The sequence below is a fragment of the Plecotus auritus genome, assembly GCF_963455305.1.
Source record: "Plecotus auritus genome assembly, chromosome: 4".
In the NCBI taxonomy this organism is placed as follows: domain Eukaryota; kingdom Metazoa; phylum Chordata; class Mammalia; order Chiroptera; family Vespertilionidae; genus Plecotus; species Plecotus auritus.
Genome location: NC_137775.1, coordinates 31187612 through 31212013, shown reverse-complemented (window position 1 = coordinate 31212013; position 24402 = coordinate 31187612). Strand labels below are relative to the sequence as shown.

Genomic DNA, 24402 nt, shown 5'->3' with positions numbered 1-24402 from the left:
GTGCAGGAAATCCTTGTCTTCCCTCTTCCTCCACTCAGAAACCACTCTGGCAAAAGTCTACGTTTATACTAAAGTTTTAATCCTAAATTACCCCAGAGATTCCTGACAGCTCCACAGATGATAGTTAATACCAGATGGATGATAATGTTTGTTGTTGTTCAGTACAAATGGAAAGAAATTTGACAAACTGATGTTTAATCATTAATATGCTAATAACTTTCCATAATCTATAAATTTAACTCAGGAATCCCTCCTAAGTCATCCTGCTTAGAAAATTTTTAAAAATAGCACTTTCCAGTTCCCTCATTTACACATAAATGGTTGGCTTTCTCTACTTTACTAGCATTCCTTCCTAGAAGGCATACAATCTTAACATGGATGAGTGATTGTTTTTAATTCTTAAGAGGTATGTGTCATTTTTGACTCATGTGTCCCTCCCTTCTCCTTAAACTGCAGCATAAAAAAATAAGTGAAATTCTCAAACATTTCCCATGAGTAATCCAGGGAATCCTGCATTGATGCTCTTTATTCAAGAAAGGTCCCAGGGAAGGGCTGACTTTGATTATCCTGAGAACCGCCTCCATCCTTAGAAAGCTTTGACTCTTGGGACAAATACAAATGTGCATATCTACACCCCACTGCCCACCCCGCATGGAATCCTCTTTTGGAAAGGCCTTTCATCAGAAGCTACACCTCAGGATATACACAGTTCTAATTTGAGAAAGGAATATGAGGGGAAAGAGAACATCAGATGTTCAGTTCTTGGTGAGGCTTCTATTCTTTATAAAACGCCGCTGCTTCTATCCACCACCCTCCTCCCTCCCTACCTATTGAGAAAAAAAGTCTTACTGTCTCCACTGCCGTCCTCATCTTCATCCTCTTCATCGTCATCGTCAGTGTACAAGATAGGCCCATCGGAGTCCGAGTCAGTGGCCCGGTACTCCCTTTGGCCTTCATCCTCTGGGGCACTGAAGGATTCTGAAGATTCTCCCATCAGCCCAGGAGCCAGTAGCTGAGATGCTGCCTTTCCCAGCTCATCTTTGGTTGTGAAACTGTCAAAGGCACAGAAACACAGGGCTGGTGTAAAGCTCAGAGCAACTCTCGGGGACACCGCCAACACCATGAGAAGGAGTGCTTGTCATGTGAGCATCCTTCAGGCTGGCAGGAAAAAGCAGGTACAGGCCAGCAATGGAAATGCAAGACCAGGATGCATTATTTAATCCTCAAAGTTTTAGATTCTTCATCTGTAAAATGAAAAGGACAGACTAGCTGGTGTCTGATATAGTTAATACATGAATATGGTAAAACTATATTTTGCAAATTAATTTTTCCCATAGCAATGGGGGTTCCGTGGAAAGAACAATGGTCTAGGACAGTGGTTGGCAAACTCATTAGTCAACAAAGCCAAATATCAACAGTACCACGATTGAAATTTCTTTTGAAATTTTGAGAGCCAAAATTTTTAAACTTAAACTTCTTCTAACGCCACTTCTTCAAAACAGACTCGCCCAAGCCGAAAACCGACTTCTGCACATGGGCCACAAAGTTTCAATTGCACTGTACATGGGCACCCGCACGTGGTATTTTGTGGAAGAGCCACACTCAAGGGGCCAAAGAGCCGCATGTGGCTCACGAGCTGTGGTTTGCCCACCACTGGTCTAGGAGCTCCAGAATATCTGACTTAGTACTTTTTCTCTCTGTGCTTAGCTTCTTCATTTGTAAACTTGCCTGTCTTAAGACTATATTAACAACATAAGATGGAATGTGTGGAAGTTAAGTGGACTTTTTAGAAGAAATTTATGTCTAAGGATATAATCTTTTTATATTATTGAGCTTGGTAAGACTTTCTGGTTTAAAGTGCATATGTACAATGGATATTACTCAGCCATAAATAAGAACGAACTCTTACTATTTGCAATAACAGGCATGGCCTTAGATCAAGCATGTCAAACTCAAGGCCCGTGGGCCGCATGCCTCAGTTATTCAGTTCATGTTAGCCTTTGAGTTTGACATGATTGACCTAGAGGGTATTATGCTAAGTGAAATAAGTCAATAGATATCATATGATTTCACTTATATGTGGAATCTAAAAAAAAACCCATAAATGAACAAACAAAACAGAAACAGATGCATAGACACAGAACAAACTGAGGGTTGCCAGAAAGGAGGGGGGTGGGGGGCTGGGTGAAAAAGGTAAGGGATTGCCCTAACCGGTTTGGCTCAGTGGATAGAGCACCAGCCTGCGGACTGAAGGGTCCCGGGTTCGATTCCGGTCAAGGGCATGTACCCTGGTTGCGGGCACATCCCCAGTAGGGAGTGTGCAGGAGGCAGCTGATCGATGTTTCTCTCTCATCGATGTTTCTGGCTCTCTATCCCTCTCCCTTCCTCTCTGTAAAAAATCAATAAAATATATTAAAAAAAAAAAAAAAAAAGAAAGAAAAAGGTAAGGGATTAAGAAGTACAAACTGGTAGTTGCAAATACTCACAGGGATGTAGAGTACAGCACAGGGAATATAGTCAATAATATTGTAATAACTATGTATGGTTACTTGAAATATGGGGGACCACTTTGTAAAGTATGATTGTCTAACCACTATGCTATACACTTGAAACTAATATAATACTGAATGTCAATATAATTAAAAAATAAAATATAGTTACTATAAATACAAAATGCTTTTAAATTTTCATAGACTAGAATAAAAATATATATTTTACATAAAATTATATAGAAAATAATATAATCTTTATTTTAAGATACAGAAGATCCTCAAATCGCTTTCTGATATAAACAGAAGAATCCAAATTTAGATGTCACACTTCTGAAAGACCGTGTAGTGGAAAACATGTGCTTGCTATTCTCACTAACTAAAAAAAGCCAAAACCAGTTCTTTGTATAATAAAAACAAGTAAACTTTGTCAGAGTCGGAGGTATTGAAAATTCTTTGTGGTTAAAGCCTAGGTGTTTTGAAAAGTCTCTGTTTTTCACATATTAGAAAAATCCAACAGCCAGAATACTTGTTTTCAAAGGGGGAAATAAAAATTTCATTTTTTTATTATATAAAATATAATGGCATAAAATTTAACATTTTATCCATTTTTAAGTTCAGTTGCATTAAGTATATTCACATTGTTGTAAAACCACCACCACCATCTATCTCCAGAACTTTTTCATCTTCCCAAACGGAAATTCTGTACCCATTAAATAATAACTTCCTATTGTCCCCCTCATCCCCTGGCAGCTACCATTCTACTTCCTGTCTGTATGAAATTTACTATTCTAGGTGCTTCATATAATTGAAATTATACATGTGTCCTTTTGTGTCTGATCTACTTCAGTTAGTATGTCTTTAAGATTTACACATTTGGTAGCACATGTCAAAATTTCCTTCCTTTTTTAAGGTTGAATCATAGTCCATTGTATGTATATGCCACATTTTGTTTATCCATTCATCAGCTGACAAACATTTGGGTTGTCTTTACTTTTTGGTTATTATGAATAATGCTGCTGTGGACCTTGGTGTACAAATACCTTGCTTTCAATCCTGTTGGCAATATACACAGAGGCAGAATTACAGGGCCACATGGCAATTCTATGTTTAATCTTTTGAGGATCCACCATACTGTTTCCACAGTGTGAAATCCCATTGTAAATGGGAGAATATCTATTTTATGGGAAAGCTTTTCCGTAGTCTGGGTTTTTAGTTGATTGCCACTGGAGGCCATTCTAGTTTGCAACTGTAGGTGACCACAGCCCATTTAAAAGATGTGCCAATTAATAACGCATTCTGAAGAGCAGAACAAAAGATACTTCAGGATTAAGCCCTGGTATTTGTTCATTCATTAATTTCTGTTATTATTATTTTAACCTCCCTTGTATTTTATAATGTTTTATAGTTTTCAAAGACTTCTGCATACCTTTATAACTTACAATTGTTCTATAGCATAAGGAGGGCAGGAACCCAGGAGGGCCATGAGTGAATTGCCCAACCATGGAAGCAAGTCCAGTCTAGAACCCAGACTTCAGTCTCAGTCTGCTTATTAAATGTTATGCTATATGATATTTTATTTATGCTTAGTATTATAAGTTATAACAATATTATTATATTATATTATGGGTTATACTTAATGTTAAATATTACACTGAGTGGCCAGATTATTATGATCTCTAAACGCATAATAATCTGGCCACTCAGTATATATCCTATATAATAAAAGGCTAATACGCAAATTTTCCCCTTGACCAGGAGTTCGACCAGCAGGCAGGCCAGCCAACCGCCCATGTCCCCTCCCCCTGGTCAAGCTGGCCGGACCCCACCCATGCACGAATTCATGCACGAATATATATATGCGTTCAGAGATCATAATAATCTGGCCACTCAGTGTATACTCCAAATTTATATCAGTCAACTCATGATTTGGCTTTTATATTTCTTGGAGGCTCCTGGGCACATTAGACAATACAGTGCACTCGGCAAATGTTTGTGGAAATGGACTAAACAGATTCAAGTCCCTTTGAATATGGGCTCCATATGGGCTTATTAGTTTCTGCCTTCAGTTATATCAGACATACACGGTCCTGATAAAGCTGCCGGTGAAGGGAAATCTACCAAACAGTTACCACCCTGCAATGTGTGAACAGAGGTAGGTATTTTTACACATGGCCACTTGTCCCCTTTAAAGTTCTGATATTTGTATTCCAAACAGAAGCCCCTTCATAAGACGACAGGATTTCACACATTCGTTGACTAAACATAACTGGGGGAGAGTTCTAAGTAAAGCAAGTGACTAAGAGCCAGAAATTCAAATTCTGATATCCGCTTAAAAACAGAAGAAAGAATTTGGAAGGAAATTTGGGAGACTACTTCTTTCAGGCTCATTAACTCAAGAGCAAATGCAAACCATCCCTGTGGGATGAACTGTAATTTAACGTTATTTTGAAGAATATACGAAGAAGAAAATCTCTTTGCTCTCTTCTAGGAAAGCAGTGTAGTTACCCTGAGTGACAGGAAAACCTATTATGCAAACCCGGATGGCTCATTATGTCCTAAGCTCACTTTGTCTGATCACAGTCCCAGTGGAAATGGAGAGCAGATGCTCAGCGCTCTTGTCTGACAGTCCAGCGCGTTCTTGGGCTGAAGACTGACACAGGCCCCAGCACGCAGCATGGCGCTTCGCACAGCACAGTGTCCTCCCTAAATGTTTGTGGAAGTGAGCTGGACAGTCAGATCGCCTCTGGATACGGGCCCTCTCAGTCTGAAGACCACTTAAGAAATCACTTTATAGGCTGCACCTTGAATTGAAAAATAAACGCACATACTCTATCTATTTCCCTACTTCCTGGCCATGTTGGATATCATTTTGGTAAGAAGTAGTGTTAATTATAATGTCCTGCTCACTTTTGTATCTTTGGTGCTTGGTACACTGCCCAGCACACAGAAGGCAAGCAAAAACACATTCTGAAAGAAGGACTGTGTAGGTCTGAAGGTTGGAATTGATGCTGGAAAACACTCACTGTAAATAAAGACATTTGCTAAGTGCTGGAAGTATTAGGGATACCATAACCACTCATCTCAACATCTTCTGTTCCCATAGCATTTATTAGCATGTCAAACAAAGAAAGTAATTTGCAATTTAACGTTTATTTATCATTCCTTGGCTTTCCTTTGAATGGTGGTGCTCAAGATGATAAAACAAACAACAAAAATCAAGAATGAACACATAAAAAAAAGCAGAAGTGGAAGCAACTACTTTGGAAACTTATAAAATTACTTAGGGCCTGGAATGTGTTGTGCAATCCTGGGTCTATACTCAGCTCTGCCACTGACTACACCTGGGTAATCTTGGGCAAACTATTTTACTTCTCTCAGCATCAGTTTTCTTACCTATTAAACAGAAATATTTCAGGGAAGCTTATGTGAATTAAGTAACTGACAGTTCCTGACATTAATAGGCATTCAATCAATGAAGGTTATTACTGTCAGTAATTGAATAAAGTTAATATTTTAGTCTATTGATTCAAATCGATGTTTTAAAACATGATTAAGATTTTTTGAAAGAGGAAATATTAAATTAAGTGATTTGAAGAGTGAATTTGGTTTTATTCTTAAAACAATAGAAAAGAGGCTGGATTTAAGAGGTCTAAGCCTTCCCTAGACAGAATTGGTGTCCACTATACTCCGGCAGCCTGTGGGGCAGGACAGCTAACATGGCTTATTTACCTTTAAGTAGAACATGTGCAGGACTCTGTGAATAATTAGATGCAGTGAACAGAGGAGAAGGAGGACCCTAGGATGAATTCCAGGTTTCTGGCTTGGACAACTAGATGATGGCATGCCTGTGGCATACCAACTTCTGCACTGGTTGCTGGGATACTGAGGTAAATAAGACGTGTTGGTTAATTCTGTCCCAGAGTTAGGAAAAAGCGTTGTCAGAGTAGAGTAGATACAATAACCAAATCTGTCTGGATGAGCATCGAAAGGCTCCACAGAGGAGATAACATTTAGTTGGGTGGGGAGTTAAAGCAGCAGAGCCACTCTGACGTTGGAGGAAAAGGAGTTGGAATTTGGCGGAGTTCTTTCCTGATGGCTTTTATTTTCCTAGAGAAGGAGACGGCTAAATAACTTGTTGAAATGAAGGTAGGGAGGAGTGGATGAGCAACCTAGACAAGTGGTAAAGACTTAAAATAACCGCTGCAAGGAAAGAGAAGTGAACAGCTTAGGGAAGAGAAAAGGACTGCTGAGGAGTGATGAGGCAGCTCTAAATGTACTTGAAAGGCCCAGGTCACTGTCCCCAGCCCGTGGCCTTCCTGGGACAGGGCTATGCAAAACCAATGGCTGGATGACATGTGTTGATCTAACAATCACTAGATTAAATTATAAAAGAAAACAAAGTAGGTTCCCTCGTCTCCAATAGAATGGTTTAGTGATGTTCAGTACTCAGCTTCGGTCGGGGAACACAGAGGGAATATGGGGTTGGGGCCCCGACTCACCATTTTGCATTTTCTCTGCTAACACTGAAGCCAGTGCCTGAGTGGACAGTGGTTGTGTTTGTCGGCTCTTCAGTCCAAAGAAGCTGACTGGCGTCTAAGGTGGGGACGGGCAGGTCGGTTCCATTGCTGACCAGGACAATAGGAGTGTCTGCGGCAAAAATGCACGGTTCCTCCAGAACGAGATGTGGGGCGGGGGGAGGAGGGGGCGGGCTCACAGGTGGTGGAGGGACTGCAGACTTGGATTTGCCTGTGCTCGGCTCCTCGGTCTCAGGGCCCGTTGGCTCAGTTTTGAGACTCTCCACCTTGGCCTCCGAAGGCTCTCCTTTAAGGTCGGACGTACCAGCAGTGGTTGCATCTGAGGATGGCCGAGGCGTGGGCCGCTTGCCAGTTTTTTTCTTGCCCTTTGTGGTTCCCACCGTCCCTGTTTTGCTAGAAACTGTCTCCTTTGAAGTTTTGAGAAAAGACGAAGAAGAAGTAGATGGTGACGCTGATGCGCCCGTAGTCTTTTTGGAATGAGAGGAACCAGCTAAAATAGAGATTTTGCATTAAAAGTCAGAGAAGATAAGACTTTCAAAATAAGCTAACTGAGCTGCATTTGTCAATAACAACATTCCCTTTAAAATTTTAAAATGCCTTGAAAAAATGACTAAAAGAAAATGATAATGGTTTTGTTTTCTGCCCCCTCCCTGCCTCCAATCAAAGAGGAAGTAAGTGATGCTTGAGGCAAAACCCAAAGAGATAAGGGTCCTTTGTTTCTCCCCCCTCTAGTCTTTACCTGGGCCAGCCAAAGGGAGTCCCCAGCTCCTTGTCCTTTGGATGACCTGAAAAAGCCCCTGCATGCTCCAAAGTAGGGACACTATCCTGTGCAGAGGACAGACACCGGCAGCTGTCGGGGGTAGTACAAGGCTGAGCTCATCACAAGTGATGCATGTTCTATGGTGTCTTCCTGGGAATGGAGTGGCCCACATTCAGAAGAGGCCGGGGTATATACCACCAGCTCCTTTCTGGGCCAAAAGCAAATGTTCTCATCTTACTGCTAAGACAATGAACTCTAACCCAGCTCTCCGCACGGCCCCAGCGGGAAGCCTGCCGTGCTGGCCCGTACCTCCATGGGCAAAGGTGATGGACCGAATAAAAGCACATGCCACGTGTAAAAGGCAAGTCTCCTGTGAAATATCAAAGGCAGAAACATTTCTTTTCTACAAAAAAAGTCTAAGTGGGTACTATTTGAATAATTTGAAGAAAAAGAGTACCATTGGGTCATCTGACAACTGCTTATGTTCCTCTAGGGACTTTGTCAGTGGTGTGTTTGCCTACTTCTGGATAGAGCTGCCTTTATTTAATCAAACCATTTTCAGGAAAAGAAAGGTTAGCTCTCCTTTCCTTTATATGATCTTAGGAAATACATTCAGACTCCTACGAGAACACACTTTTGTTTCATGAGCTCTAGGGCCTATACATTCCTCCTAATTGCTTTTTCTGTTAGAATGTTGTATGCCCCTACTTTTTCTTGAGGGGTTAAACTGCCTTCCACAGAGCTATCAGAGAATATCTGGTTAGTATTGTGGAGCCAATCTGAATTGCACACAGATGTTATTGTAACTTACCTCTAGTTATAACCTTATTGAAGTCAATTGGGAGGGTCCCGACATGAAGAACAAATAAAGGAATAGACAATGAGATGGAAGACTTCACCAATTCTGATATACTACAAGAAGCCAGTCTCACCTGGTGACAAGACCCAGGCTTACAAGAAGTCTCTACAGCTTCTTGGGGCTTTATTATTTTAGATATACACAACAACTAGTATTCCCCTCCTCCAAGTCTGGCCTGTCAATACTATTTTTTTTTCACAGTTCTCTCTTTATAGACTGGTTCATGGGACAGTTTGCCTGCAGCCAGCCAGCTGTGGTTAATTCTACTTTTTTGAAGTTAGCAATCTTCACTTGTTTATAAGACAAATTAAGCAAACTCCTGCAATCTAAGTCCATTCTAAATTTATTTTTCACAGCAAATATGGTAAGGATTTGATGTCTAAACATGTTCAATTATTTTCTTAGGTAAATTGAACATAATCCCTTCCACATAGCAATTCCAACAGAACTTTGCTGAAATCAGCCATGTTGCTTAAGTCACCTTGAGTGAAGGCCATGACCAAAAAGAAATGCCACCTTTCCCAGTTAACCGCTTTTGTTATCACAGTGCATGACACTGTATGAGAAAGAATACAAAATAGGAGATTTTGCCTTATTTCACGGGCAATGTAGCTGACTGTGCCAAACAGCTCTCTGGTCACCTGCAGGTGTATACTAATTAGTTAATAGAAGAAGAATCTTAACCGATAGCTTTCCTTGAGAACTAAAAATATCTGACTGAACATCAAGAACAGCATTTGAGGTAACTCTCCAAAAGGTCAATGTTATTCAAGTGAAACATTACCATGTAGAAAGGTCTAAATGGTTACAAATGGAATATCAGCTGGATTCTGATGGAGTGTTATCAATATTTGACAAAAGGATCTTCAGCCCTGACCGGTTTGGCTCAGTGGATAGAGCGTTGGTCTGCAGACTGAAGGGTCCCAGGTTCGATTCCGGTCAAGGGCATGTACCTTGGTTTCAGGCACATCCCCAGTGGGGGGTGTGCAGGAGGCAGCTGATCGATGTCTCTCTCTCATCGATGTTTCTAACTCTCTATCCCTCTCCCTTCCTCTCTGTAAAAAATCAATAAAATATATTTTTTTTAAAAAAAAAAAAAAGGATCTTCACTGGAAGATGGGCGCTCCCTTTGGGTTAAGATTATCTGACGATGGACTTGTTAGTATACTTCAATGCAACCATTTCTCTGTGGCAGCCCCATGGATAGCAACATTTTTATATACACTTTGGACCAGTCGGGCTTCTTTAAATATAATGGATAACGTGACTGTACTATTCTCTTAGGAACATCATGAGTCTGTAAATAAATCTTCCAGTAATAAAATATCTGGAAATAACTCAAAAATCTTCCATGGAAGCTGTCCCCTGCCCTGGCACTAATCAGCTTTCTTCTGAGAGAAGGAAGATGAAGTGCAAGCCGAGCCCATAGCGAGCTGCTACCACGTGGGGTATGAGGGAGAGGAAAGGCTTGTGTGAGGCGGGTCTTAATTCTCAAGGACAGGCCACCAGTTTGGAGCTTTTCTTGAAGAAGTTGATCAGAGCCTGTATCACATCAGGCTGATCCTAGGGTGTGCTAGGCAGTCTGAGGAAAATACAGATGCCAACAAGAATGGATGCCGACATGTGAGGGCACTGGTCCCTCAGGAAATGGCCTAAATGCATTGTTGGCAGGGCATTCTGAGACATTTCACTTTAGCCCTCATTAGAAGAGACCCAGACAGTCAAGGTCAAAGGCCGAAGAGAGGGACACAAGGAAGGAGACATCTATCTACATTCAGAGTTCTGTCATACCGTCAACTAAGCCACTCTCCAAACTTCAGCATTATGGGTATGAATTACAAAGGGAAAAAGATCAACAACAAGGCAAATCATGGTAGCTGATTACAAGAACGTTGCTGCTGATTTTAGTGAAAATAAGGTTTGCTAAAAGACAGGACTTTTACCCACGTGTTAGCAGCAAAAAGCCACCCAGCACGTGTACTTCGATTAATGTCTTTTAAAAGCTGGGTGGCATGGTGGGCTTCCTCATTCCTCTTCACTGGAAGATGGGTGCTCCCTTTGGGTTAAGCATATCTGATGTGAAAGGAGTGCTGGATACATATCACTTGCAGACGCTGTAGATCACTAAAACATCCCCTGGTGGTTTGCAATAGTGACTTGAAACCACCGAGTAGGATGCTTTCCTTCTAACCGATTGAAGTCTTTTGTTTGGGGCGAGGGGGAGCTCTGAGCATGTAACTTTCAACTCTGCTGAAACAGTAATGACTCAATAGAGAGTGGTGGGCTGACCCAACCTTGGTCATTTATGAATAGAGAAAAGACTAGGTACGTGGACAGATTTAAGCCAATACAATACAGCAAATATGTCAAAGATGCAGTGTCACATTTTTATGTGCAAACCTAAGACATTTTGAAAGAAAACCCAAGCCAAAAACCTACCCATAAACTCAAACAGGCAGAAGGCCAGTTGAAGTGTAAATAATGTCATATCAGATCATCGCCATTCACCAGGCACACTGCTTTCCTGTTTCTTTCCAAAGGTCCTCGTGCAGGTAAGTGGCTACTCAGGATGAAAGAGGTCTATTCACCCCCAAACTAATGAGGTCAACTAATCAACTGGTCAACTTTCTTTTGATGGAGATAGCAACAAAGGAATCTCCTGGGCATTCTCGGTGTCAAAGCTGAACTCACTGGTGTTCCACCCTAAGACACCAGACATCCAAAAGGCCATCATCCAAATCAGCCCCACCCCAGAGCCGAGCACCCTAGACTCAACCCCACTGGGGGCATACTTACCAGCCTCTCGGGTCGTGTTTCGGCTTGTTGGCTTGGGTGGAGGGATGGGGGCCTGTTTACCAGAAGCCTTGGTATTTTTTTTAATAGGAGGCACTTCGTCACCCTTGGGGCTGGCCCCAGCAGCAGCCCCTTTTGGAGGCACAGGTGTTTTGGGGGGCTTAGGTTTGGGCTTAGGCTTAGGAAGAGTTGAAGGAGGTGGAGCAGGAGCTGCCGGTGTTTCAGAGTGGTTTTCAGTGTTCTCTACAAATGAGAAAGTGAACAGAAGCAGACTGATACAGACACACGCCATATACGTAGCAGGAGCGAGACATACGGCGACAGCGATACAAACATGCGGCTGCTTGGCCCTTGGGAACCAGGGTGGCGTTCTGCACCAGAGAGAGCAATGTTTGGGGTCAGAACAAAGGCTGAAAGCCAAACCAGGCTGCATTGTCTGGGGCCATGGATCGCTCCTGTGATAACACAGGGTTGCACAAGTTACGTTGATGAAGTTACGTTCAGGATGAATATAAATGTTTATCCAGTCTTGAATCGGTGGCATGAGCATGATTGCTACACTGAATTTCACAAAATTGAAGGGCTCCCGAGAGTGACTGATCAGCACATTACACACACCGCCATGGGGTGTGGGCTCACCGCCTGGGATGACTGGACCCACAGTTACCTTCGTCCCCTTGCTGTCAGAACTTAAGACCCGTCAACCAGACGGGTTGTGCTGTGTCTTACTTGGGTCAAAACCCAATAACTTTCTAAGCTAAGGGAGCCTCTGTGGAACCCTTTACAGGAAGCACAATGCACCAAAGGATGAACGGTTTTTTTAAGCTCTCCTGGTGCGGTCGGGCAGCTTCCTGTCTTACAACAGCTTCCTCTGGCCTGTCCTAACATTGCCACGACTACACAGACAGAATCCAAAAAATACCAAACTTGTTTTGTGATGTAAAAACACTAGTAACAACTTTGAAAAGACAAAGGTTAAACTTTATTTAACAATTTTATATCTAAGAATATGAACCTCTCACAAGGTTTTGCCTAGCTGAAGGAGAAATAGTATTTGTCTCTCATTACTGAAAGTGGAGATATAGAATGTTCATTCATATAGTCGCATCCGTATTTTTCCTAATAGCGATTGATTGACATGAAAATACAGTTCTGGTCCAAAGAGCTAAGCAGCATTTCTTTATACATGGAGCACAATAAAAAAACGTAAGACAGTGTTTAGACAAGACTAAGCCTTTGCTGGATGTATCCTCCCATTATTGAATGAGCAAGAAAAGGTTTAATATTAGCATGCATCACATTTCCTATCCTATAAAGTGAGGACTTCACGCCCCTCCCCCGTGTTTCTACATCCCCATTTAACCACTTATATAACCACCATAAAAACGACTCAAGCTATGGTAGGTGATCAGTAGAACTTCTTTTATCCTCCCTCCGCCGTGAAACCCACCTCAGCCACTGTAGCCCAACTTGACCCCTTCTGCACGTGAATTTATTGTAGCTACAGGTTCAACATTCATCAGAGGCTGCTTTGTGTTTGCCTTTCTGTTTATACATTACATCTCCCCAGCAGAGCAGTGACTCTCCTCACCTACCTGGTCTGAACCAGGAGGCCACTTAATCACAAAAGTCAGTGAGCGTTGAGAACAACACAAGTTAATGCAAATCTAAAACATCTATCTATATATATAAAAGCCTAAGCGACTGTTATGGCCGGATGACCGGCTGGTAGCTATGATGCGTACTGTACACCAGGGGGCAGATGCTCACTGCGGGAGCTGCCCCCTGGTGGTCAATGTGCTCCCACAGTCAACCTCCGCAGTCCCTCCCCCAAGCCGGCCTACCCCAACTGGGGACTGGGCGAGACAGCCCGGATCACCGGCCAGGCCAAGGGACCCTACCCATGCACACATTCATACATGAGGCCTCTAGTTTTAACATAAAACATATAACTAGACATTGACTTGCCAGTCTTTTGATGTAGGGCAGAAGCCTATTCTTTAAGTACTTCTTCATTTTTTAGAAAGTTAGCCCCTAGCATAATGTCATGTGTGGAATTCAAGCCCAATAATTTTGTCTGGTGAGAGCCAGTCAAATGGACCAATAATACTTGCTCTTTCTATTCCCTTTCACACCACCAACCCTCACAATCTTCCCCTCTGCCTTCATGGCAGACCATTGATGGATCTCTTCTCTTTCTGCCCATGGCTTTAAATTCTAAAGTCATACCCCAAAGAATCCAGCTTCTGGGTTTGGGAAGGAGAAGATGGTTCGCTCTATGACATTTGGGAATGACAATCCCTCCTGGTGGAAAATGAACACAGTGCACGCAAACTCTCGGCCGGCTCTTGGAGAAGCATGGCCCGCTCCTTTCTCTGTGAACACCACCAATTACCGCTGCATGTTTGCCACATGGCCCATGCTTATGTTTACCCTGTGGTGATTCCTGAGGGGGGTGTGTGCACACACAAATAGTATGCTTTTCTGACTAAATTATAAACACCTTTTGTCTAAAATTTTAAGCAGAACACTTTAACCATCATGTCTATTCAATGAATGTGACTGATTAGCAGATAGTTATTAATAACATACATTAGTAGAAAACAAACTCCTCCTTTTATCTGGGAGATAATGAATTCAGTCAAGTTACATTTTCAACTATTGCCATATGACCTGAAGACATGATTAAGTTGATGGAGTCTATGCGTATTATCTTTTCCAGAGGAGGTTCATTAATAAAGGCTGCCTATTCACTTTGCCTGACAAGGACACCGTTTCACGCAGTAGTCTGGAGGATGGCTGTTTACTGTACTTCCACGTTTGGCTCCCTCCACCACGTGGAGAGTTTAGTTTGATAACATAGAGCAAACCTGAGAACTGCATGCATCTTTGCCTTGCCTAGAATACACCTCTGCCCCCATTTCTCCTGCATCGGCTGCCTCCTTCTTGTCTCCTTCAAATCTTAGTTTAGAAATATCTTCCTAAGGACCAATTTTTGTCCCCGTGGGAAGCTCCCGACTTGCTGCACTCAGGCCTTCCGAGTGCTTGGCACCTGTACCACATGCTGGGCTCCTCCTATGCCACGATCTGCTTGCAGGCATAGGCCATTGCTCATTCACCACTCTTTTCCTGGTCCCCAGTAAAGTCTTACCCATGGCAGACCTTCATTATTATGTTGGCACAAATGTATTAAATTATTTGTTATTTCATTGAAAGTCCTCGATAATAGAAATAACATCAAATAATTTTCAGATTTCTCATATTTAATGCCAAGCTAGACTTAACAGATTGCAGATCAGTTTTTCTGCCTCTTCTATGTTTAAGGGCCCTTGCTGAGAGACTAATGGGAGACTAGGAGCTCTGGAGGCCTTCAGGGAAAAGTCTCCAGTGTTGGGCCCAAGACTACTGTACCAGAATCAGGTGCCTCCGGGAGCCTCAGGAGCACCCACATGTCTAAGGTGAAACCTACACACAGAGCAGTGTGAAGGCCACTTATTATCTGTTTTTTTTGTGTGTGTTTGTTTTGTTCTTTTTTTGACACTGATGTTTCAAATAGTAAAGTACTGACATACTGTCTTAAAAAGAGATACAAGCATCTCAGGCTTTAAAGGCACATGATGTGGTTTTACAAACATAACCAATTAATAGATGAAATAATGCTCTTGGATAAGTTGCATAAATAATGTTCTTGTGAAAGGAAAGGGAGAGCTGCACCCCCAAATTAAGGGTGAATTAAGAATGGGATGGTGGATTTGCAAGGTAGTGAGCTCAAACAGGAAGTGGGATCAGAAGAGGAGCAGATGTAAAAGTGAATCTTGCGGTGATTTTAGAATTAAATGGCACCTTTACAGAGAAATAAATGGTTTCCTTTGTTCATTAAAGTATTTCCTATTCAACTTAATACTTTGTGATGTGAGTTTCGAGTGACATTCATTTTACTTCCCAGAGGGGCTCTGGTGGGTGCACCATCCACACAGGGGAGGGAGGCCATGTGTCTTGCAGGGGGTGTGACGACATGTCCAGCATTTCATGTCCTTATGTACAGACTAGCCAAGCAAGATGCTATCTTGGACCTTATTTGACCAAAAGGCACTGACTGTACTAATTCTGAGTAAAGAATAAGAAAACAAAAACATCTCTCAAATATCCATGGACCTATGAGATCTGCCATTGTCTTTTTAGAACATCAAGGCCTACTGGTTTAATTAACATAAAACTGTCAGCAACTTCTTATTAGGTTGATAAGGGACACGCTTCCTTTGAAGTCTGGCCAGTCCACTGATGGACACCCCACACGGACCAAGTGAGCACCAGAGATGGCACTGTTACATAATAAAGAATGCAATTCTTCGATGCACAAAGGATGTACGAGGCACGAACCACAGATGGATTTGAAATGTAACAGTTTGGTGAAACAGGACAGTTGGAATAAAAAAATGAAAAAAAAAAAGAAATCACTACTTGTAGTAATACTTTCAACTAAATCTCCTTAAAACCTATTTAGGTCTGTTTCTCTTTAGGTTTCAGGAGTAGTATCCTGAAAAATATTAGTTAATTTCTCATAATCAGTATTCATAAGCTCAACCAGAGTCCTTCAAAGAAACAAGACTAAATATAAGTCCCATAGTATACTTAATATTGAATAAAGCAAAATAATAAACTTCTAACAGATTATTACTAGAGGCTTCTAAGATTTTTAAAGGATAATTTACATGTAAATAACAGGGGTGATGGACTTCCAGAGTAGATGAGTTTTAAGTCACAATGTCTGCAGGTTGCTCTTTTGTTCTCTTTGTCTTTGAAGGACTTGGATCAAGAACAGAAGAAAAGTTTGCTTCCAGCAGATTCTAAGAGTTCCAAAAATGCCTACAGAACCTAAACTAGGTTTGACAAATTTTCGCTATCCACCAACTCAGAGGCAGACATTACAGAAGGAAATAGTCCGTTTCCTGAGGATTCATTTTTATGCTGATTGGAATCTAGAACTTTCAACAAAGCTTTACTTTATAGGAGTTTCAGTTCATGTTTGCGTAAGTATGAGGCTTGGAGGTGCCTGCATGCAATAGCAGTGGTATGCAGAGGTGATCAATCAGTGACTAGGGACTTGTGAATGTTCTGGGGGTCCTTGATAAAGATGCATTTTGCAGTTATGCAACCTACCATAGCATAGTCACTCTAGAAAGCAAGGTCTTAAAGAAGCCTTTAGGGAATGGCATAATTGCCTCTGGTATATTCTGAAATTTCCAATTGCACAGACAAATCACTGAGCAGAAGCTAGGCCATTACAGCAACCCAAATCTTCAGCATCTCTGGGGACAATTCCTGAGTCTCTCTTAGAAATGTCTAGAACCTGGACTAGAACCTGCACCAGCCACACCCCCACTTCTGAGCTGAGCTGCTCAAAGGGGCCACGTCTAACCAGCAGAGAAAGATGTTCTGAATGCGGCATTTTTTTTTTCAAAGAAGATACTGAGAAAAAGCTCCTGAGGAAAAGATAATATTCCCAGACATCTCTAATTGTTAAAGAGGCCATCCATCTGACTCTTACCGGTAATTAGCCCTCTTTAATAAAAAATTAAAATGATGTGCTTATAAAATGGATGCATCTACTTGAGTAAACTATCCAATTTCTCTTCACTAGTTATCATTTCTCTCCTCTGTGTGTACGGAAATTTTCCTCTCTACTGGTCTTAACATCACTATTTGGAGCCTACGACCCGATTCTCGACATTGAGCTGTGGTGAAGGAAAAGAATAGGGTTTTCTCTTGATTTTACCTTTCTTCTCTTCTGCCTTTTCCTCCAGAGCTGGTGCTTTTTCAGCTAGAGAGCCATTACCTTCTTCAGATTTTACTATATTTTCCTCTCGGGTAGATTCCTCTCCGATGGGTATCATGTGCCCGTTTGAATTTTCAAAGTTAACTGTTACATCTCCATCTAAAATAGGGAAAGAAACACCTAGATGTCTAATTGGATGGCTTTCTTAAAACCCAACTTTACAGTTACTAGGACTGTAGGGTTCAGGTTTCAGGCCCTGGGAACCAAAGACATCCTGTACTATTTCACTGTGTTTTACTAAATAATTCATTCAAATGAAAGAACTAGAAAATCCTTCATCTTGGGAGGGAGCAGCTATGGAGGGGGCATCCAGATGCCATTCAGATAGTCGGATGGATCAGCCTAAAGATAAAATACCCTCGGGCAGCGGAGTCCCTCTCTTCTTGTGCTTAAGTTTTGTTGAAGTCAATACTAGGAGTCTCTTTGTCATTCAGAAACTGAACCTAAAAGGAATAACCTGAAAAATGGAACAGACATTTTAACAAGCACCAAAAACACAGGGTGAATGAAAATACACAAGTAACACGAAATGTACTTACGCATACAAACAATTAGTGGGAGGATATGACATTTTCCAAGCACTACCATGTGCAGAATATTACCTCTGTGATATGTTAACTTAATGCAACAGTACAGCTGCTCCTCTACATTCAAGGAATGATGGTAGCAAGGCTAATTATATTTTCAGTATCTTATTTATGAAAATATTAAAATGAACTCATGTACTTTGTTATATATAACCGATCAAAGAGTCTTTAAGTTGGCCTAATAATAATGTGAAAATATTAGGGATAAAAAATGCAGAAAAAGTAGTTACAGAAGAATTTTTAAAAATCATAACTGAAAATAATATTTCTAATATGTTAGCTAAATCATAAATAACCAATTGCAACCCTGAATGTTCACAATTACTAGGAGTTTCTAAAGTGAAAAGAGATTTTGCAGAAACTCTTCATTCAGCCGCCAAAATGCTTGAAAAGATTAACCCTGGAAAATTTTATGAGGCTTTGCTACCATTGCAAAAAATAAAAAATTAAGGAATTGAAGTTTTTACTGAGAAAACTTGAATGCATAATTACTGCTAATGTATACAATTCTGATTAATCTTATTTTGCCAACCATTATAAAACAGAACATCTTCCAAATTTTCACTAAATACGAGTGAATGGCTTTGGCTTCACAATAAAATCAGCTGGCCTTATTGACAAAAACAAGCATGGCATTTTAATAAATAAAATATACATATCATAAAGTTATATCACGTTCAAAATGCCAAAGTTTTTGCTTAGTCATGTGACTTCCAAACAACTCTAATCTGACTCATGTATAAAAATAAAATAGACAATAATGGAAGGCAATGCCATTGCTAGTACATCCTAACTATTTCAATAAAATTAAGGCAATACATTCTTAAAGAGTATGTGTCAACACAAAAAGAAACCAAAATATTCTTATTTATTATTACAAGAGCAAATTGGATTATCATATGATGAAAATCGTTGACAATATGAAAGGATATTTACTTTGAGATATGAAATAAAGCTACTCTTATAAAAGAAAAACCGTAGAAAAAGAAAGCATACCTGTAATAAATGCGGAAGTTAAGAATAAAACAAAGGAGAACTGAAGTTAATTGGTGTGTGAGAAAGTTTTCTAGCTTTGTATATTATTTGGGAATTAAATATAGATTATGTATGTAAGTAAAATAAAAGCTCAGCCAGAGAAGGCAAAAGAAGATGCTGAGCTAGACTGCAAGTTATATAAGAGGCCCACACCAAATATTATAGGAGCATTTATATGCAAAGAAATGGAAAAACTCAGAAAAGAGTTGAGATTAGAGTAAACCAAGAGCTAAAGCACACAGAGAAATAAGAGGTTAAGCAAGGAGCATGAGAGGGTTGGAGGGCTTTCCCCTCTTTCCGGTAAACAAGTGTATGTGAGATATAGTTAATACAGGAACAGAGACCAGGAGAAAATCAGGTATGAACAAAAGGTGAGTGACTCTTTAGAAGGCTAGAAAGTTCACCAAGAGAGAAAAGGGAAGGAGGCTGGCAAGCAGGCAAAAACATCTACATGCCCTCATGTTAAAGCTAAGGGAAAGGACGGAAGGGAAGACCAGAAGTTGAGGACTGAACTTGGACTAGACCATCAGCTTCTCAAGAGAGACGACCAGTTGCTGAACTTTCAGATTAAAGTTAGATCTTGGTGTAAAAAGGTAATTTAAAAGGAATAATAATAATAGCTGGGAGGGAGGGTATGGAGTGGGGTGGGACAAGGTCAAACGCAGCGTAGCTGGAGAGGTTTAAACAGCCTATCTGGCTCCTTGACGGAAGGGCATAATTGACAAGCACTGTCAAGAGCTAAGGCAAGGTCAAGAAGATCAAGGCAATGAATAAATCCTCGTGGCAGAGGAGAGGGGACTGTCACCAAGCACAGCAGCTTCCAGTCTCTGGCTAGAGCTGAAAACAGACTGAAATTCTCAAGATAACTGTTTATGGAAAATGACAGAAATCTATCTTCTCCAGCTCTTGGCAGAAAAGGGGGAAAGACTCTATTTCCAATAGGCATCACTGGGAATGTCCAAGTATTAGGTAATTTCTATAGTTGTTTACAGGGACTCTGCAAAAGGTGAAAGTAAAATTCAGTATTTGATGACTTCCCAAACATTAAAACCTATTACATTATGTTTAGGTTAAAAATTGTTTTCTTCTTTTGTGTCTTAGAACTTTTAATGTTCAGTCTGCAAAAGGTAAATAAAAAGGTCAAGGAGGTCAGACTTTTGGGGAAATAAGTCTATAAAATTGTAATCCATCATGCAAATGATGTAACAGGTTAGGAAGAATAAAAACAAAGAAATACTAAGCATTTCTTTAGATTGACAATTGCCACTTGTTTTTTAGAAAAAGCATACTCTTTCCTTGCTACAATTTTTTAATTAGATAAAAAATGGGACTTTTATCTCTATCTTTAATATTCATTAACAGTTTCAATCATAAATTTTCCTTTCTTTTCCCCTTTTTAAAAATATTGAAATAGAAGTGACCAGGCAGCATTCAGCTGTTACTGGATTTGTAACTCCTCTCCTGCCTCCAGAGAGATTAGAGACAAATTTTTATACTGTGAGCCGATCTTCAAGGAAAAAAAAAAAAATTAAGGATGTGTATTTTTTATTTTTAAAAGTCCCAGGCAGGAAATAAGTAGCTTCAAAGTAATAGAAAATTAGGGAAGACAAAATTCATTCATAAAATGGAGTGGAGAAATATATAACAGGCCAGAAATCAAAGTAAAATACCTAAAATTGTGAGGGCTCAAAAAAAAAAAAAAAAAAAAAAAAAAGGTAGTATTCACTCCAGACTTCCCTGTTTTCTTTGAAGCAAGAATAAAATAGTAAAACATTGCCTAGCTCCACTTGGATTATTCAGATGTTGGAAAAAGCGTGTCATTGGATTTATAAGTAGTAAAGGCCAAAAGATGTTAATTTCTTTGCAAGGAACATAGATCAGGAAAAGAGATGTGCTATTATTTCAAATCCAATTTAATAGCTTATTATTTGTTCCTATAAAAGTATAATAATAATAATTTACCCCAGTAAATGTTGCGGGGGGGGGGGGGGGGGGGAAGCAGGAGGTAAATCAACAATGTTGCAACAAAATTTTTCTTCAGTTTCAATAGTAGTGGGAGCAATGAAAATTATTCAGTATTATTTACTTGGAGAAATAACTAATCTTCTTTTGAGGGTCTATCTCAGTTTCCATCTAATTCTTATCTTTTTAGGAGAATAGAGAAAAAAAGGGGAAGCAGATACAGGTAGAAAAAAATATTTGGAAATAATTGTTAGTGAAAAGGTAAGAGACAGATCCAAAGAAATGAGAACACTGGGAAAATTACTTGAGAGAATGATAAAGCAAATTAACTTTTAATTTGCCCATTCATGCCTTATTGATTGTAAATTTGAGTGCATTATAAAGGACAAGAGAGGTATGTTTATCATCTCTTTTCTCTCTCTTTACTTTTACTGATAGACTTAAGAAACCAAAGTCAGGAGCCAAGCTACAACTCAGCACTTGACCAAACAACTGAGTTAATTTGGATGGAAAGACAGAAGCTCAACAATAGAGATAAGAAGCAGTCCCTTAAGTATTTGCATCTTATCTGTATCTCCAGCTACGGGGCACCTTTGTAGAGCTTTAGGTTTACCAGGAATTTCTTTTCTAGAAGACCTTAGATTCATTGCAGCCCACAAAGGCATTCTGAATTAAAGCAAGATTCCCGTAGGGCAGGACTCACTGCTTTATCTCCCAAAGGTCATGATCATCTTAAGTTTCAAAGGAAATGGAAAGAAGGACCAAAGAATGAAGGATCAAATTATTTTAAATGTATGAGTAAGTTCCTCACCTTGATCAGGCAATTCCTTAAGAACTCCCCTTCTTATCAGCTCCTCTCTACTTTGTCTTGTGGATATCTTCCTTTCTAATACTTTTAAAAAGAATAACCACATGTAAGAATCAAGTCATTGCTCAAAATAATTATGAAAAACATTCCAAGTACATTCATTCTGTTCACTTGAGGACTCAAACCCCAGTTTTTCTAGTTGTCTAGCACAACATGTGACTGGAGTCAACATAATGAGGCCAAGGGCAACGACCAGAGCCCCCAGTCTGAAACCCAGCCGCTGGGTCTCGTCTTCCAAATGATGGTGATGGGCCAAGAATCCAGACAAATTATTTCATATCAACTACTTCTCACTTTCAAGTATTTCTTTCTTTAGTAATTGTGCATTCTAAAACATAGGTTTTTATGAACATAAAATGTATGTAGAGAATATATTTACAGTAAAAACAACAAATAAGCAAACTTTCAGTACACATTCGGGTAACCCAGAGAGAAGAGATGACTTTTTCAGTGTTTTCTCTCTCACACATCATATTACAAAAGTCCAACACATCAGATTTCGGTAACTCTTTTCCTTGCCATACTAAAAAATTATATAGTGTTCCTATATCTCCCAACATATCCCATCTTAGGAAGATGAAGTCGAGTGATGCAAAGGGGTGGGACTCTCAACACTGCTTATTCTTTCTTCTGGAAGAATCTAAATTCCAGTTACAACTTCAGAATGGAGCTTCGGAGGTCAGCGTGCCACTTCAGTATTCACCTCCCATGTGTATAATATTAGTTCCTGGACCCTATATATCTATGTAACCGCGAGCTCCATTCCCCACTTTCAGGGCCTTAGAAAGTGTATAAAATTAATGCACGGCATGTCATCTACTAATCCTTGGAGCCAACATTCCCCAAAGTGTACCCCACAGAACGCTTCCCTCGGGATGCCCTGTTCAAAAAAGCACCCTGACGCAGCAGAAAGGGCCAGAGAAGGGGCTTAGGGCTCTTTGGGGAAGGACAGGTACGCTGGGTAGCTGCAGCAGGCCTGGATTCTGACCCTCTCTACAATTCCGACTCTAGACCTTCTAATCTGCAAATCCTAGAGACACCTGGACAATTACCCCAAGCCATGCCCTGACACACACAAACAGAGCCAATGATAACATGAAGAACTTGTTTTTTGTTTGGGGCGGAGAGGGAGGGGGCTCCAGGTGGCCTGAAGCAAGGACACTTGGAAGGGAAGGGGAGGGGAGGGGTGCTCTGGGGCTGGGAACTTTGTATTAAGCACCAGAAAGTCCTCAATAAGTGTTTAGTAACACCATGAGCCCCGAAATAGCAACACTTAATCTCTCTTGAAGAAATTGAACATTTTTTTCCCCTTTCTGACAACTAGGATTGGTGTATTTCTTTTTTAACCTGGTTGCCAGAAAGGCCAGGGTAAAAGCTGATATTTAACACAGATTTCATATGACAATTCATGGGGGAAATCTGTTTCCCCCTCCTCAGTGACCTGACTTCATTTATATTCTATTGACCGCCTGTGTGCTCTTTGTTCTAGGTTTGGTCAAACTTTTTTGGATAGAATCAGAATGTAAAACAACAAGAAAATGAATGAGTAAGTGAATAAAGAAATAGTGAAAAAAAAAAAAAAAAGGTAACACCTTACAGGTTCAAATGGAGACACACACACAGAAGCGTCCCCTGTTCCTTTAGGTTACCCATCCAGCCCCACCTCCACCCACCCTTCCAGAAGGAAGTAACAACAGCTCACTTAGATGCTGTGATCTCAGCGGACAAAGTTATCTGGGAGTGGGGGGCCAGCAGGACCTGTTCTTTGATGGGAGTTCTTTTAGGTGAAAAGAGAGCTGCTATTTAACTACAGCTTCGATTTGCTCAGGCTTTGGTCAAAGAGGAGGGAACCCCTGTCAGCACAGGAAGCCAAACAGCAACACCCACAATGACACTGTGGGACGCTGCTGAGATTGTGCAGGTGGTCGGAGGGCCCTGACCAGGGCAGTCTCCCCTGAACCCCACAGACCCATTCAAGCTTGGTTGGGGCTCTGAGGGGAGGCAGGCCTCTTACAGGCCTCATCCCCTACTGCTGGGGTGGGGGACAGAGACTGTGCTGCTGAGTCTGAGGATGCAGGTGGCACCCTGGGCCTGGGATGAGGCCACATCCTGGGAGCCAACTGCACTGCCGACGCAGAATGCAGTCATTGTGGCGTCGGCCCCTTGCTCTTCGGAAACGACTTTCAATAGTTTGCCGCTTCTATAAAGTGGCCGAAACCACAAAATGGTTGTCAGGAGTCCTAGATTCTAGCCCCAGAACTTCCACAATAGTTGTGTGACAGCAGGCAGTCTCTGCAAGTTCCAGGGCTCCTGATCCGTTATCTGGAAACCGAGGGACGAGATTCGATGATCCCTAAAGGACGCTCACCCAGCTCAAATGCTGTAGGACCCTGTATCACTAATCAAGGTCCTTCTGTAATCTCTGCATTAAGCACCTTTGAAATCTTCATTCTTGCTCTGAAAAATCATCTGAGAGCCCAGAATGTTTCTGCCTTTCCATCGTGGATTCCAGAGCATGCTTTAATTTTAACTTTAAATTTTCTGTTGCTTTAATTCCAGCTTAATCTCGGCTAAAAATCCCTCCTCTTTCTCCCTTGTAAATCCTGGAGCTTTGAAGTAGCAGCTTGGCTTCCTGCCAAGACTCAAAACCCACAGCTTTGTTCCTTGGCTCTACC

General features: G+C 40.9%; 1 protein-coding gene across 14 annotated transcripts in view; it reads right to left on the bottom strand.

Annotated features, from left to right (window-relative positions):
• The window catches only part of PHACTR2 (phosphatase and actin regulator 2), a gene marked incomplete at its 3' end in the record, with an annotated part of 169032 nt that overhangs the window by 25691 nt on the left and 118939 nt on the right, over positions 1 to 24402 (bottom strand). For 5 of the 14 annotated variants that reach the window (XM_080664828.1, XM_080664819.1, XM_080664825.1 and 2 more), the window contains exons 3-7: positions 21671 to 21751; positions 17216 to 17374; positions 11443 to 11682; positions 6992 to 7517; positions 850 to 1052 (exon numbers count right to left, since the gene is read on the bottom strand). In XM_080664828.1, coding sequence (XP_080520954.1) covers positions 850 to 1052; positions 6992 to 7517; positions 11443 to 11682; positions 17216 to 17374; positions 21671 to 21751 — 1209 coding nt within the window. The remainder of the gene's footprint in view (positions 1 to 849; positions 1053 to 6991; positions 7518 to 11442; positions 11683 to 17215; positions 17375 to 21670; positions 21752 to 24402) is intronic. The other 9 variants (XM_080664821.1, XM_080664832.1, XM_080664831.1 and 6 more) reach the window with 4 other exon arrangements.